Raw genomic sequence first — 15,818 nt, 5'->3', positions numbered from 1 at the left:
TCTACCTTTGTAAAGTTTGAAAAAATTCGTGCAAGTCCTATGTTAAAACGCAAAATCTGCGATTTCGGCTGAACTGTCAATCAAAATGGCCACCATTTTGTAAGTAAGGCCAATTTTTTTTTGGCAAGTTTGCTTTAAGATGTTCCTTAGGGTGTCCCCTTTAAGAAAAAAGTTGTCCCGGAGGACGGGCGGGGGGGGGGGAGTACTCCTATTGTCATGTGAGTACTTTAGAGTCAAACCCAGAATTCTCCACTTTTCACCATTTTGAGAAAAACGCAAAAAACTGATGAAAGGTGGGAATCAGTAGTAGCAGGTTTCTGATCTCGCCTATATATAGTGCTTCGGGTAACAATCGAATTCACAAAAAAAAAATTGTTTTCAAGTCTTTCTATAGCAGTAATTCACGATACCATTTCGGAGAATTCTGGTTTTGACTCCAAGTCTGTAAAAAATATCGAAAATACACGAAAATGCATGATAAAATGAGGAATAATTCTAGATTCAAGTCTGTTGAAAGTATCTCAAGGTTGTTTATAGTCGACTAGAATGAAAAAAAAATTTTTTTTGGAGTATTTTTTTCAAAGTTTGACTCGAACCCGGTACTTTGGACCCCCTAACCATCATGGTATCGAATGGGGTAAAATGTTGAATGGCAATTTATGCGTACCTACTAACTGTACCCAAAACGACCATAATCTCATTTTTGAAAATTTTGGACATTTTTCGGAATTTGACTCTGACCTGGTACTTTGGACCCCCCCTGACTGCGTCATTGTGTCAGATAGGTAAAAACGGAGAATGGCAATCGATGCGTACCTACTAACTGTACCCAAAACAATCATAACCTCATTTTTGAAAAATTTGGAGAATTCTGGGTTTGACTCTAAGGTACTCATGTGCCGGACTAAATGGGACAATATTTTTTTGAAGGAATAGACATCTGAAGGAACACTTTAAAGCAAATTTGCTAAAAAAAAAGTTGACCTCACCATCAAAATGATGGTCATTTTGATTGACAGGTCAGCCGAAATCGCAAACGCTAAAATTTTTTTAGTGGACAAAGTTAGATTGAAAGAGCATGTAAAATCTCATCTCCAGCCAAAATTTCAAATGCTAAAGTGCATTTTTCGATTTTGGGTGAATTTTTAAAAATCGAATTTAGGCCAAAAATTGAGAAAAAATCCAAATTTTACCAAACTGACCTAAAAAGCTGAAATTTTAGATATAAGTACTGTATTTTCAACCTGCCAAATCGATTGGAAACGATTCGATTTCAATTGTTTTGAGCAGTTTTGGAGCCTCCAGCGGATTTTTTGAATTTGAATTTTCCGCGGAATTTTGTCAAATGAAGTTGAGAATCCAAAATTCACGCTGAACTCCGACTTGAACACGCTATCAAATCGACCGCTGGTGGATTTAAGTCATTTTGGAGCCTCCAGAGACTTTTTGAAAATTCTGCGAGCCTCCGGTAGATTTTTGAAACTTGAAATTTCCACGAAATTTCATCAAATAATAATTCATTCTGTATACTAATTCATCAATACGCTCAAGTTCTGAATCTAGCATATTGTATGTACAATTGTACATATGTGCTTAAAATTTGATCGTGTGTGAGGTGAAGTTATATGAATGGTTCGAGATCTCATTCAGCGAATGCTGGGTTTATTTTTAAATCCAAGTTGCGTCGTCGTGCGATGTGTCGTATAAACTACATATGTACATAGACTTGATGGTCTTTTTAATAGTCTCTTCATCGTTTTACGATTTGATTATAATTATTGATTCTATGTAATATCCTCGAGGAATAAGTATGTATGATAACGTGTGTAGTGACAGACACAGAAACGTGTCTGGTCAAGATCACGACTGCGATGAAAGTTTTTTCACTTGAAAAATATGTTTCGTGTTGGTTTACTAATAACACACCCCCTACACAAATTAAACGAAGAAGAACGAGATGTTGAACACGCTTACCAACAGTCCAATTCGAGATATCTTCTGAGAATGCCTGACAGTTAATTGAAGTTCCTTACTAAAACGTAGGTAGTTTTTTTTTGTATCAATATACCTGTAAACCTGTACATGTTCATGCACAGAATTTTTGGAAGAGCAGGAGATGCCTCTATAAATACAAGTTCGTCTATTTCAAATCTATGGCCAATTGGCCAATAGGTAAACATTTGGATGATTCTTTTATACGTACGTCTTACTTGTGAATTTTTTATGCGAAAAAGCTCCAACCCCCCCCCCTTTTGGCCCCCTATTTCCATGAAAAGGATGAAAAAAATGTTAATTCATTCAATCATTTTCCATTTTTGCTTGGCATTAGGGACCTCTCTCTCTCTTTCTCTCGAGACCCTCCCAAAATTGAAAAACATTTTAAAAAATGAAAAATGAAGTCTGTAAAAATCTTTGAAAGTTTTCATTTTTAGTCTGAATGCATCTAAATGGTTCCCTTCGATGAAACGTATCTCTGGTCGAACACGTTCTGAACAACCCAATAGAATTTTTTACAGAAATGGCATTCCAAAAAAAATTGCTGAATTCAATTTTTAATTTATCTTAATTTTTTTTTAAACATTGAGGAGGTCCATGCTTCGGGGGGGGGGGGGGGTCGGGGTCATTTTAAAAATGCGATTACCCAAGAAAATTCGGATGCAGAAATAGGAAATTTTATTGGCTAAGTTGATTTTTTTTCGACTTGATTAGGAGGGGAGGGGGATTTTCGATTTCCGGCTCAACTTTTTTATGATTTTGGCGCGAATCAGAAAATTAGGGAATTATTTTCTCATGAAATCCAGGAAAATAAATAATACTTATTAAAGAAAAAATATGTAAATCTGAATTTGGTGGTACAGAAGTACGTAGACGTACACAATTATTGACGTTGAAGTTTTCATGAAAAATGGCAAACAATTTTTGAATAATATTATGGAATTGTGAAGCTGTTAATTGAAATATTGAAATTGACTAATTTATGTTGTATTTTTTATTTTTGTTTCAGGTGAGTACGATTTTCTTCCATATGATTGAGTTACGGAATTATGTAGATAGATATTATCATCGCATTTTAGAATCAGTAAGTCATTTTATGGTTTTAAGAATTGAAAAATTTTGTTTGAAAAATGTTAGGGACAATTTTAAAGCTTATTTTTCACTGGGTGGCCAATTCCTATTTTGAAAAAAAAAAAAAGAAATGTGAGAGAGTACATTTTCAGTTTTTTGTAAAAAATGTTCGAAGCTGCACAACTTGAAAAGTTGACGAGTCGATATTTTTACAATTTTTCTACTACCTCTCCTTCCCCATATCCGTATCTATCTATCAGGATCATAAATTGTACATATCACGTGTTTTTACAATTATGTGGATTCTCGTATTTTTCAAATAAAATATCGCTTTTTGGAATAAATCAATTATATGTAGTAATCTGGAATCCTGAGGAATAAAATTTCAGTCGCCCAAATTCATGGTTTAGTTGTTGAAAGTTTTGAAATCGTAGAATTCATTTTTTTAATAATGTATTTAGGTACTATAATTTGTTATCGACCTGGTATTGAAGTTCTTGAATGAAATTTTGTCATTTTTAGCCCAAGTGGAAATGTCCATTATTTTCTTTTTCCATGAAAATTGGACACGAAGGCGTAAAAATTTGATCAGAATAACGGTTTCTCCTGACCCTTCCGAATTGGGCAAGATTACTGATTCTTATTTAAAAATCGTATATATTTTGGTAGTCTCGAGCAGAATTTTTTCAAACTTGCGAGAATTCCACTTTCCAGACTCCATCGAGGGATGATTGGGAAATTTAAAAAAAAATTTCTAACGTGTCTTCATAATAAAATTTTTACAAAAAATTCAGTATAATATTATGAAAAGTCGTTTCAAATTACCTAAATACCTACGAGTTGAATTTGAACCGGTGATACGTACGTAAATTGATGTATGAAAAATTCGTTGAAATGACCTTATACAAAGTAAACATTATTACATGCGTATGTATAGATATCAGAAGTTAATAATAATTACTGTATTTTGAAAGATTACGATTTCGATTTCGTTCACGGAAGCTTACGAGAGGAAGATGAGATAAGAATGAGAACGAATGATGCTGTATGTTCAGATAGCAGATTGCTTGAACTTGTTGAGCTCCTAGCTGGTGAAATCCATCGTCCGTTCTTGTGCGATGGATTTTTTTGTAAATTAGTCACCTTGAGATTTCCGATCTTCCTCTTCGAGCAATCGAACCTATCACACATTAAAACATTCATATTAGGTTAATTATTTTAAAAAAACCATCTCACGTCAAGTACGTCAAGCTTTTACAAATTAACCATTTGACAATTCGTCAGACTTTTGAAAACTTGTAAAAATCCTTTGGGTTCGATTTTAGTACAATATTTTGTGTAAAAGCATCGAAAAAATTGCGACAAATTCTTGGTATTATGTCAAATTTATAAAAAAATATGAAAAAAATGATCAATTCACAAAATTTTTAGTTACGTTGAAAGAAAGTTTATGGATATGAAGTCTGACTTTAAAAAAAAAAAAAACTAACAAAAAAGCTGCATTGAATTCTCGACTTCTTGTCAGATTTTTGAACACTTGCAAAAAGTTCGAATATTATTGTTGTTACTAAGCCAGTAAAAAATCCAGGTAAAAAGTTAAACAATTTGGTCTGACTTTCAAGAACTTGGAAAATTAATTTCCAAGCACTAAAATGTATCTATAATTTTAAACTTTCGTTTAGGGACGGGTGAGTTTGAAAAAGTTGCCTCCCTCTCCTACCTTCATTTTATGTGTACCTAGGTATATCTAGTTGATTTTTGAAGGAAAAATTGGTCTGTAAAACCTTGGAAAGTCGGAGAATAGTTACCATTTCTCTGGATCACGACATCTCGTTCTGTGCGGTTCTTTTTCTCATGAGTCTGAACGTGGTTTTGTGGACTGTTTTTTATTAATGGAATAGTAAAGTCAGCGAACAATACGAGTATATTTGATCTCAGAGTATAACTGAAGTTCAATACATCGTACAGATGATATACCTATGTTATGCTGAGTTGTGGTACCTAGCTGCCTTTGCATCTACATATTTGCACCGATTCTTCTAGAACTGCAAATTCCAGCTGTACTTGATTTATGGGGGCTTGAGCCTAGTCGTATGGATTCCTACATACGGTAATATGGCGTATTAATTTTCAGCGAATTGTTTATTATCAATAGATGGCAACGTGAATTAGTTTTAAAAAATTGTTTATGATTTTTGAGACGTAAGTAGTAAGTATGTACTTACGGTTCGTTCGATACGCACCATCCGATCGGAGTAACCATACCGGGGAGATCGTCTCTGACACATGTTTCATCAGGATGACAGTGATAGGTGGAATAACATTGTCTGGGAGCCGCTCTCTCCCATTTACCTGTCGTTCCTTGTTCGACGTCATACCAGCTCCATTCCTTTGGATCAACCTCACCCTCAGCCCATTCTGGTTCTGGAGGAGGTGGGACTGGCGGGGGTTCCCATGGGTAGCAGTAGCAGACAAAGGTGGTAATACAAATTGAAATGAAGAATACTTCAACGCGCAGCATCGTACTTCACTGAAATCATAAAAATTATTACCAAATATTATGATAGCTAGGTAGAGGCACCTAATTTAAGTTGGAAAAAAAAATAGAGATTCAGTCGTGTTGGAATGTACGATTCTGAGCAAAGTTTGATATAAAAAATTCATCGTGTATCACGATCAGGGTTATCTATATACGGATTCGAATCACGAATATGAATCATTATCATCAACCCAAAATTCGAATCATTTACATTTTCCAATCACACCGAAATGATTCGTCTCGCGCATGGCGGCTTCTATTTCTAAGTGGAAAGATCTAGCGCGATGAATGAAGCGGCGTTGAGTAAGAAAAAATAAGGGCTTCCAAATAGTTGCGGCATATGACAATAGGAGTAATTGCACCTCTCCCTCCACCGATCATCCGGGACAACTTTTTCCTTAAAGGGGACATCCTAATGAACATTTTAAAACACAGGTCAGCCGAAATCGCAAATTTTGCGTTCCAAAATAGGACTTGCACGAAATTTTTCAAACCTTACAAAGGTAGATCGAAAGATCATGCAAAAATTTATCACCAGTCAAAATTTCAAGTGCTAAAGTGCGTTTTTCGATTTTTGGTGAATTTATGAAAATCAAATTCAGGCCAAAAATGAGGGAAAATATCAAAATTTTACCAAATTCACCAAGAAAGCTGAAACTTGGGATACCCTATTTTCGACATGTCAAATCGATTGGAAACGGTTGCAACCCGTTTTGAGCAGTTCTGGAGCCTCCAGCAGATTTTTGAAACTCGAAATACCAACAAAATTCCATCAAATTGGAGTTGTAAAGCTGAAATTTATTCTAAAAACTAATTTCAATGCGCTACGAAGTACTGCAGATGAATTTCAAGTCGTTTTAGAGCCTTCAGTGGCATTTTGAAAATTCGTGAAGCCTCCAACAGATTTTTGAAACTTAAAATTTTTACAAAAGTTCATCAAATGTAGATGGAATGCTAAAATTTACTCTACACTCCAATTTTAACCCCTTCTGAAGACGACTTCAGGTGGGTTCAAGTCATTTTAGAGCCTCCAGCAACTTTTTGGAAAATTACTGGAGCCTCCAAGAGATTTTTGAAACTTGAAATTTCCCCAAAATTTCATTGAATGTAGATGGAAACCTAAAATTTACTCTACACTCCAATTTTAACCTCTCCTGAAGACGACTTCAAGTGGGTTCAAGTCATTTTAGAGCCTCCAGCGACTTTATTAAAAATTACTGGAGCCTCCAGTAGATTTTTGGAACTTGAAATTTCCCAAAAATTTCATCAAATGTAGATGGAAAGCTAAAATTTACTCTACACTCCAATTTTAACCCCTTCTGAAGACGACTTCAGGTAGGTTCAAGTCATTTTTGAGCCTCCAGCGACTTTTTTGAAAATCACTGGAGCCTCCAGTAGATTTTTGAAACTTGAAATTTCTCCAAAATTTCATCAAACTGAGATGGAGAATCGAAATTTATTCTGCAAACTAATTTCAATACGCTACGAAGTTGACTGCTGGTGAATTTCAAGTCGTTTTGGAGCCTCCAGCGACTTTTTGAAAGGTTGTATGGCGTTTTTTTGGAAAACTGAAATTTCCTAAAAGCAGCTGGAAGCTTCAAAACCTTTTGAAACCACCATGTAGTCGGCAAAGTAGATTTCAGCTTGCCAACTCGATTTGATAAATTAATGTTGCGGAAATTTCAAGTTTCAAAAATCTACTGGAGGCTCCAGTAATTTTCAAAAAAGTCGCTGGAGGCCCTAAAATGACTTGAACCCACCTAAGTCGTCTTCAGAGGGTGTGAAAATTGGATTTTGGAGTAAATTTCAGCTTTCCATCTCCATTTGATGTAATTTTGTGAAAATTTAAAGTTTCGAAAATCTGCTGGAGGCTTCAGGAATTTTCAAAAAGTCGCTGGAGGCTCCAAAACGACCTGAAATTCACCTGCAGTACTTCGTAGCGTATTAAAATTACTTTTTAGAATAAATTTTAGCTTTACAACTCCAATTTGATGGAATTTTGTGGGTATTACGAGTTTCAAAAATCTGCTGGAGGCTCCAGAACTGCTCAAAACGGGTTGAAACCGTTTCCAATTGATTTGCCATGTCGAAAATAGGGTATATTCCAAATTCCAGCTTTCTTGGTCAATTTGGTAAAATTTTGATTTTTCCCCTCATTTTTGGCCTAAATTCGATTTTCAAAAACTCACCAAAAATCGAAAAACCCACTTTAGCACTTGAAATTTTGACAGGTGATAAATTTTTGCATGATCTTTCGATCTACCTTTGTATAGTTCGAAAAAGTTCGTGCAAGTCCTATGTTGAATCGCAAAATTTGCGATTTCGGCTGACCTGTTAATCAAAATGGCCGCCATTTTGTAAGTAAGTTCAACTTTTTTTTGGGCAAGTTTGCTTTTAAATGTTCCTTATGATGTCCCCTTTAAGAAAAAAGTTGTCCCGGAGGATCGTCGGGGGCCTTGAAAATTTCAGGCCCATGTACAGGGTGTCCACTGTCCACAAATTGAAAAACCGGTTTGGTCAAAAAATTCAAACTGGTTTTTATTCGCTCAATGTATTCTACACACTAAGGCGACAAAAACGTGATATGAATTTTTTGAAACCGGTTCATTAATTTGCAACCAGTTGACAAACAATTCCCAAAAATTGTAGATGGAGAAAAAAGCTCGGAACAGAAGTTGTAGAGCGTGAAAAATTACACAATTCTGTCTAATCACATTTTGAAACCGGTTCATTGGTTGGCATTTAGCAACCAGTTTTTGACAATCACCTGCAAATTGAAGAAAGAGAAAAAAGCTTGAAAAAAGTTTTAGAAAGTGAAAATTTGAACCAGTTTTGCTGGCAGGATTTAGAAAATAGGTTATTAATTTGCAACCAGGTAACTTTTGATGGCTTGCTGCGAATTAATTAACCGGTTTCAAAATCTGATTCAAGAAAATAGTTCAATTTTTCACACTCTACAACTTATGTTTCAAGCTTTATTTTTCTCCATCTCTAATTTTTAGGTAATTGTCAATAACACGGTGGCTAAATGCAAACCAGTGAACCGGTTTCAAAATTTGATTGAACAGAATTTTGTTATTCTTCGCACTCTACAACTTTTCTTTCGAGCTTATTTCACTATCGGCAATTTTTGGGTAATTTTCCACAACTAGCTGCGAATTAATTAACCGGTTTCAAAATCTGATTAGAGGAAAAAGTTCAATTTTTCACACTCTACAACTTTTGTTTCAAAAGCGTTTTTCTCTATCTTCAATTTTCGGGTGATTGTCAAAAACTGGTTGCGAAATGCGAACCAATGAACTGGTTTCAAAATTTGATTGAACAGAATTGTGTAATTTTTCACGCTCTACAACGTTTTTTTTATTGTTTCAAGCTTTTTTCTCCATCTCCAATTTTTAGGTGATTGTCAAAAACTGGTTGCTAAATACAAACCAATGAACCGGTTTCAAAATGTGATTAGACACAATTGTGTATTTTTTTACGCTTTACGACTTTTGTTTCGAGCTTTTTTCTCTATCTGCAATTTTTGGGTATTTTTTGTCAATTGGTTGCGAATTAATGAACCGGTTTCAAAAAATTCATATCACGTTTATGTCGTCTGTGTGTGTAGAATACATCGCGTCAATTAAAACCAGTTTCAATTTTTTGACCAACCCGGTTTTTCGATTTGTGGACACCCTGTGCATGAGCCTGAAATTTTCAAGGTCGCTTTTGGAAGCTGTTATTTTTTCTACTCAACGCCGGCGCTTCATTCGTCTCGCTAGCTTTCCATCTTGAGAATAAAAAAAGCCACCGAGCACTACTTTTGGGTCATACTGTATTATGTCTTATATGAACGCTTCGACGAAAAATCAAAATTGTATCTAATATGAAGGTATTCGTAAATATTTTCGTAGTTGGGAAAATAGAAAATTTGTGACGAAAAACATAGATTGACCAAATCTTTCCACGGATTATGTAAGTACGTAGAATATCATTTCATTATGACTTCACAAATTTCCAAGTACCTGTTCAATTTCTCGTCCCAAGATCATCATTTTATAGAATCATTAATTATCTATATCCTATATATCCAGGTAGGTATATAGCGTGTTGATTTTACCAAGATTATACTGCAAAAATGTGAAATGAAATTCTTCCAAGTGATCATCTGGTTTATAACCATTTCTCGAAAATTATGTCAGAATCGGTGACTTAATATTTCGTGGAGTTTCATTTCAGTGACGTATTCTGTAGTGAAAAATAAAAAACTGTAATCGATGATTGCGACTTTCAGAACAGTTATGAAAATTTAGTCAACACATCAGCTCATATCACGGATCAACTTTACTTTTCCTTTTTTTTGTGTGTAAATATGTGTATATAAAAACCATGTAAAATTTAAAATGTTACCTAATCGATGCCTTCAAAATTTCTCAGCATTCTGTTGGTATTGGTAAGTCGTTCAATTTTCTTACTTATTTACTTATAAACATTTTTGAATTGATCTAGCTGTAAAATTCACTCGTATTTAAACCATTTGATAGGTACCTATTAGAGCATAATTTCACTCAAAATTATCTGCCTAAAAAACACTAGGACTGTTTCAAAATGTTACTCATTTACAGAAAAAAAAAAAAAAAGGAAAACTAAAATAACAAACATTCCTACTTGTATGGTCATTTCCTAGCGGCTAGCACTTACGTTTCTGCGATACGATACGTTTATCTATGCCCTTTATTTTTTTCCCACTTTCAAGGTTTTTCAACTCGTATATCTACCAAACGAAACTTGTCAAATAGTTGCGATTAAATTGAATTTTTTTTTGTAAAACTAACCTTTTTTAGTTATTATCGTTCATTCATTTTTTTAACTGCACAGTGGGCAAATTCACAAGACGACGAATCGTTCACGTTCTCTCGGGTCTCGGGCTTATCACCGGTATTGATAACGCGTTATAATCAAAGTGGACGAATTCTTGGCAGTATTATCATTTATCAATCGACTGTGGAACTTATTGAACATCCGCGAACTCGACCGACCGCGATGATGTATGTACCTTCGAACGCGTTTTGCGATGAGCTAATGTGATTGGGATGCGAGATAAATGTGGTATTTTTTGCCTTTTAAACGACATCGGACATAAATCAAACGATTCTAATTTGTGAGGGACGGTTTTTTTTTCGCGAAAGGGTTCGTCGAATGAATAGCGTACTTATTATAGTCGCCAGTTCCTATAAATATAATTCGTATTGTGTATTTGTGGACTGTATTTCCCACGTCTATATCGGATGTGTGTATAAGTATATGGACGGAGAAAGGAACAGTTGAGGTATTTGTTGGTTAATTTGTATCAATTTGCGACGCGATCACGTGTATACGAATTTTTATCCCTGTTGTCACCAGAGTTATGATTGCAGTCGAGAGTGTATCGCAGATTTGTCGGGGTTTTGCTTTTGCACGAATTTCTTCTTGATATGGATGATGAATACGAAGATAAGTACGTGAACGTTTATGTTTTTGTTTTTATTTTTGTATCAATTTTTTGATTTATTAGCTCCGAGGAGTTGAGGTTTTAAAATAATGAACTCAGATTGCTTCTGTTTTGGTCTCAATGAATGCTACTTTACGATTACCTACCTGTTTGTAGAGTTATGGCTCAATCATTCTTCATCTCTCATTAGACCTGCAGTGGTCAATGGTCATGTGAAAAATGATTGTTTCATACGATGTAATTTACTTATAAAATTATTCGAATATTTGATTTATCCGGTTTGGTTGGATCAGGAAGATTTCAGCTTCTGAATCTCGAAGTTCAAGTTACTTATTACTAGAAACAGTGGGTGTCAGATCTGCTCGGAAAGGGAAGTTTTGAATCATGGATACCTACTTTTTTGTTCGCAAAATGTTGATGGAATTTTCGAATGTTGTTCATAAATATTTCAAATTTAGTTACTCTCGAAATAAGTTGAATTTTTTTCTATATTTTTAAAGTGTATACCTAGTTATGTATTTTATTGATTTTTTTCAATTTTTTTTTTTTTCATGTGAGACTTGAGTAGTACCTATTTGGAAATTTTTTGACAGAATACGAGTTGAAATGTGGGAAATTGATCAAAGTTGTTTTTTCGCCAAGTTTTGCAAAAATTGCTATAAAGTCTGTTATTTGTCAAAATTGCCAAGAAAGAGCTCAGCTTGACTACAAAAATTGTTGAAATGGTCCTGCTTTCCAAAAATTCTCGAAAAGTCCTTTTTTTTGCTAAAAATTTATTTGAAAAAGTCCCGAGACGTTTTTTTTTTTTTAAAAAAATAAAATTCCCAAAAGATACTGATTTTGGCCAAAATTAGGATGTCTCCCCTTTTTTTCCAAAATGACCTTTTTCAAATTTTCAATTTCTTCTCCTTTTTTCGGAATTTTGAACTTGTAGAAAAGGACTAATTTGTCGACTTTTTTAGAACTTGAATCACACATTTTTGTGAGCTTCTGCCCTCCCTTCGCTCGGGCTATTTGCTCGCCTTTTTCCAATTAAGTGACTTATTGTTTTAATTCAAGAAATGTTCAAAGTTTGAATCAGAAAAATAAACACCTCCTTTCTTACAGATTTTTTCACATGAAATTTTGAAAACTTTCAGCCTTGCTTCACTCGGGTTTGTTTGCTTTTCTTTTTCAAGTTTGAATTTTTTCTTTTCTTTTTTCTGAATTGGGGTGTTGAATCATGATTTAAATTTTAAGATTTTGTAGCAAAATATATAGGTAGCTTATTACACAAAAAAACATCGTTTTCATACCTCTCAAAATACTGAATTTCTAAAGCTTTTGCCCTCGCTTCGCTCGGGTCCATTGGCTTTTCTTTTTTCATTTTCAATAAAATCATTATTCGAATTTTAAAATTTTGAAGTAAAACTGTACACTTAGTAACTCATCACACAAGATAACATAATTTTTTATACCTCCCAAAATACCTTCTAATTTTTGAGAGCTTTCGCACTCGCTTCGCCAGGGCCAGTTTGTTTATCGTTTCCTTAATTAATAATAAATTCCGAACTTGAAGGAGAAATCTCGCCTACTCCCTCCCCCTCTTAGAAAATCCCAAGTGTTCAAAAACTGTCCTACGTTAAAAGTCCTGCTGAAATTCCTTTGGTTAAAAACTTGATTACAAATTTTGAACCTCCCACTTGGAAAAAAATGCTGATTCCCCCCTCCCCCACACCTCAAAAAATTCCATAAGTGCTCGAAAAATGACCTACTGCGAAAGTCCTTCTGAAAGTCCTTTTCAAGTCCTTTTTTTTCATTTTGAAATTTTGTTAGACACCCTGAATCAGAAAAATACTTCCTTACCTACTTACATAAAAACAAGTTTTTTTTACTTCTTGAAACATGAATGTTTGAAAGCTTTGTTGGCCTCGCTTCACTCGAGCTCGTTTTCTTTTTTTTCAAGCACGTTTTGAAATTTTGAAGCAAAAATAAGTAACAAACTTCATTCCTAACCCAAGAAAAAAACATTTTTATACCCCTCAAAATTCTAATTTTCGATAGCCCTTTCGAAAAATTGATATATTTTTTTTCAAATGTTGTTCTAATTTTCCATTAATTTTTTAAAAAATTTTCATTTTGAAAAAAGGTGTTTAATCTCCCAATTTCATAGCAGTAACAAAAACCATAAAGGTGAAAATAAAATAAAAAATTGAAATGACAAAATTATATTCTCGACATCCGCTTATTGCTTGAAAAAAATCTGGGAATGTTTGAAGACATTGTAAAAGCGAACAATTTTTATATAAAATTTCGCCTCGTCCGCCCCCTCCCCCTCTTGAAAAATCCCTAGTGTTTGAAAAATGTCCTGCTAAAGTCCTGCTTTTTCATTTTGAAATTTTGTTGGACTACACACCCTGAAAAATCACTGCTAAAAATTAAAAAAAAATCCTTCATCTTTCATATTTGAAAAAGTTTTATTCTCGAAATAGTTGATTTGTTAATTTTTTGAGTTCGCTCATTTTGTATTTTCAACGTGTACGATGAGTAGTCGAGTACCCATGTGAAATATTGTAAAAACTTGAATAAATGTAGCAATGGTTATAAAATCATTGAATTGATTTTAAATTGATGAAAACGTTTAGATACTAACTTACTCCAATGTAAAAAATTACATTGTTCAAACCAAAAAAAAAAAAAAAAAAAAAACAATGAAAAATCGTTCTTGTAGGGGGTGGGGGAGGAGGGGGGGGGGTTAAACATATTTTGGAAGGACGTGATTTTTTTTGAAAGGTAGTGAAAAAGGTAGTGATTTTCGGTCAAAAAATTCCGGTAGACACCTAAAAATCACTAAAAAGTTCTTTTTTTTACCAAAATTGCCATAAAAATATGTTTTTTTACCGACTTTGCCGTGAAACGGAAAAGTAAGGTATTGTATTTGTCATGATGGTTGAGGATTTGGGTGGGGGTGGGTTTTCTTGACGTTTTGGAGTGTGCTGATCACGATAAGACATATGGCGCAAAACGAGATAAGTTTATATATATATTTATTTATATATTTATTTATATATCAATTTATGTATAAATTTGTGTCACGCTGAACTCAAAAGCTCCGAACTTTAAGTCGAAACTGATGATGGCAAAATATTGCTTTGATACTGAACTAGAGAAATTTTTAATTTGGTCGAAATCGGTTCAGCCGTTTACGAGATATGAACGTTTAAGTGTGTTTCAACGTTATGGATAAGCAGAAATTTGTGTAAACCCTTATATCTCGCAAACGACTCACCCCCAACAAACAGATGGGGTGGTTAGGGTGTGTAAGTTGCAGGTTGGTACGCCGAAGGTCGGGTGTTCGAATCCCGCGCGAGTCAAGAGGAGAAAATTTTTTGTTGATTTTTTTGTTAATTTTTTTGTTAATTTTATCCGTCCAAAATTTTTTTGCTATAAAAAATCAAAATTTTTCAAAAATTTCTAGTGTAATTTTTGTTTTAACAAAAACCATTAAGTTTTTGGTAAATAGCCAGTAAATTTTGATTATTTTTTTTTTTTTGTTAATTAATAGTAATTTTTAGTAAATAAAATGATTAGTTATTTTTGGTGAATTACTCGTAATTAAAGTTGGTCGAAAATTTTGGTAAATTGCTTGGGTAATTTTTGGTAAATTGGTAAAAACCTTTGACAGTAAATTACTGGGGTAATTAAAATTCGGTAAAAAATTGGTAAATTAGTGAGGAAATGTCTCGTAAATTACTGAGGTGAATGTTGGTAAATTGCTGGGGTAATTTTTGGTAAAATGGAAAATTGGTAAATTAGTGGGTAATGTCTGGTAAATTACTGAGGTAAATGTTAGTAAATTGCTGGGGTAATTTTTGGTAAATTCGTAAATTTTGGTAAAGTCGTAAATTTTGGTAAATTAATAAATTTGGGTAAATTCGTAAATTTTGGTAAATCGGTAAATTTTGGTAAATTGGTAAATTTTAGTAAATTGGTAAATTTTGGTAAATTGGTAAATTTTAGTAAATTGGTAAATTTTGGTAAATTGGTAAATTTTGGTAAAATGGTAAATTTTGGTAAATTGATAAATTTTGATAAATTCTTAAATTTTAGTGAATCGGTAAATTTTGGTAAATCGGTAAATTTTGGTAAATCGGTAAATTTTGGTAAATTGGTAAATTTTGGTAGATTGATAAATTTTGGTAAATTGGTAAATTTTGGTAAATTGGTGAATTTTGGTAAATTGGTAAATGTTGGAAAATTGGCAAATTTCAGTAAATAGCTAAATTTCAATTCTGGATAAAAATTAAGCCATTAAAAACCTCTAAATTTTGGTAAATCGGTAAATTTAGGTAAATTGGTAAATTTTGGTAAATAGGTAAATTTTGGTAAATAGGTAAATTTTAGTAAATTGGTAAATTTTGGTAAATCAGTAAATTTTGGTAAATTGGTAAATTTTGGTAAATAGGTAAATTTTGGTAAATAGGTAAATTTTGGTAAATAGGTAAATTTTGGTAAATAGGTAAATTTTGGTAAATGGGTAAATTTTGGTAAATTGGTAAATTTTGGTAAATCAGTAAATTTTGGTAAATTGGTAAATTTTGGTAAATAGGTAAATTTTGGTAAATAGGTAAATTTCAGTAAATAGGTAAATTTCGGTAAATAGGTAAATTGGTAAATTTTGGTAAATTGGTAAATTTTGGTAAATAGCTAAATTTCGGTAATACGACTTCATGAGTACGCTAATTTTTATTTGAAAATCAA

The 15,818-nt window shown here is 33.3% G+C and overlaps 1 protein-coding gene and 1 long non-coding RNA gene across 9 annotated transcripts in view; one reads left to right on the top strand and one right to left on the bottom strand.

Annotated features, from left to right (window-relative positions):
* LOC135841258 (G protein-activated inward rectifier potassium channel 3-like) overlaps positions 1 to 15,818 on the top strand; it is a 46,182-nt gene that overhangs the window by 2,798 nt on the left and 27,566 nt on the right. Inside the window, exons 1-2 of one of the 4 annotated variants that reach the window (XM_065358135.1) lie at positions 10,674 to 10,916; positions 10,991 to 11,084. The exons of 1 other annotated variant lie outside the window; for it this stretch is intronic. In XM_065358135.1, the coding sequence (XP_065214207.1) occupies positions 11,062 to 11,084 (23 nt within the window). In that variant the 5' untranslated portion in view covers positions 10,674 to 10,916; positions 10,991 to 11,061. Of the gene's footprint in view, positions 1 to 9,975; positions 10,041 to 10,673; positions 11,085 to 15,818 lie in introns of those variants that run through there. 2 more of the 4 variants (XM_065358132.1, XM_065358134.1) reach the window with 2 other exon arrangements.
* On the bottom strand, positions 3,827 to 10,437 carry LOC135841260 (uncharacterized). Of its 5 annotated transcripts, XR_010557867.1 has the most exons (6): positions 10,423 to 10,437; positions 10,256 to 10,361; positions 9,998 to 10,135; positions 5,292 to 5,596; positions 4,875 to 5,167; positions 3,827 to 4,246 (listed from the first exon to the last, which is right to left on the bottom strand). It is a non-coding gene; the product is annotated as an uncharacterized LOC135841260 (long non-coding RNA). The 5 variants fall into 5 exon arrangements; XR_010557868.1 differs by lacking the exons at positions 10,256 to 10,361; positions 10,423 to 10,437 and adding an exon at positions 9,613 to 9,835 and having other exon boundaries at positions 9,998 to 10,012; XR_010557869.1 differs by lacking the exons at positions 10,256 to 10,361; positions 10,423 to 10,437 and adding an exon at positions 9,708 to 9,835 and having other exon boundaries at positions 9,998 to 10,012.

This window comes from Planococcus citri, chromosome 3 (assembly GCF_950023065.1).
Source record: "Planococcus citri chromosome 3, ihPlaCitr1.1, whole genome shotgun sequence".
In the NCBI taxonomy this organism is placed as follows: Eukaryota; Metazoa; Arthropoda; class Insecta; order Hemiptera; family Pseudococcidae; genus Planococcus; species Planococcus citri.
This window is presented reverse-complemented; position numbering and strand designations above follow the sequence as displayed.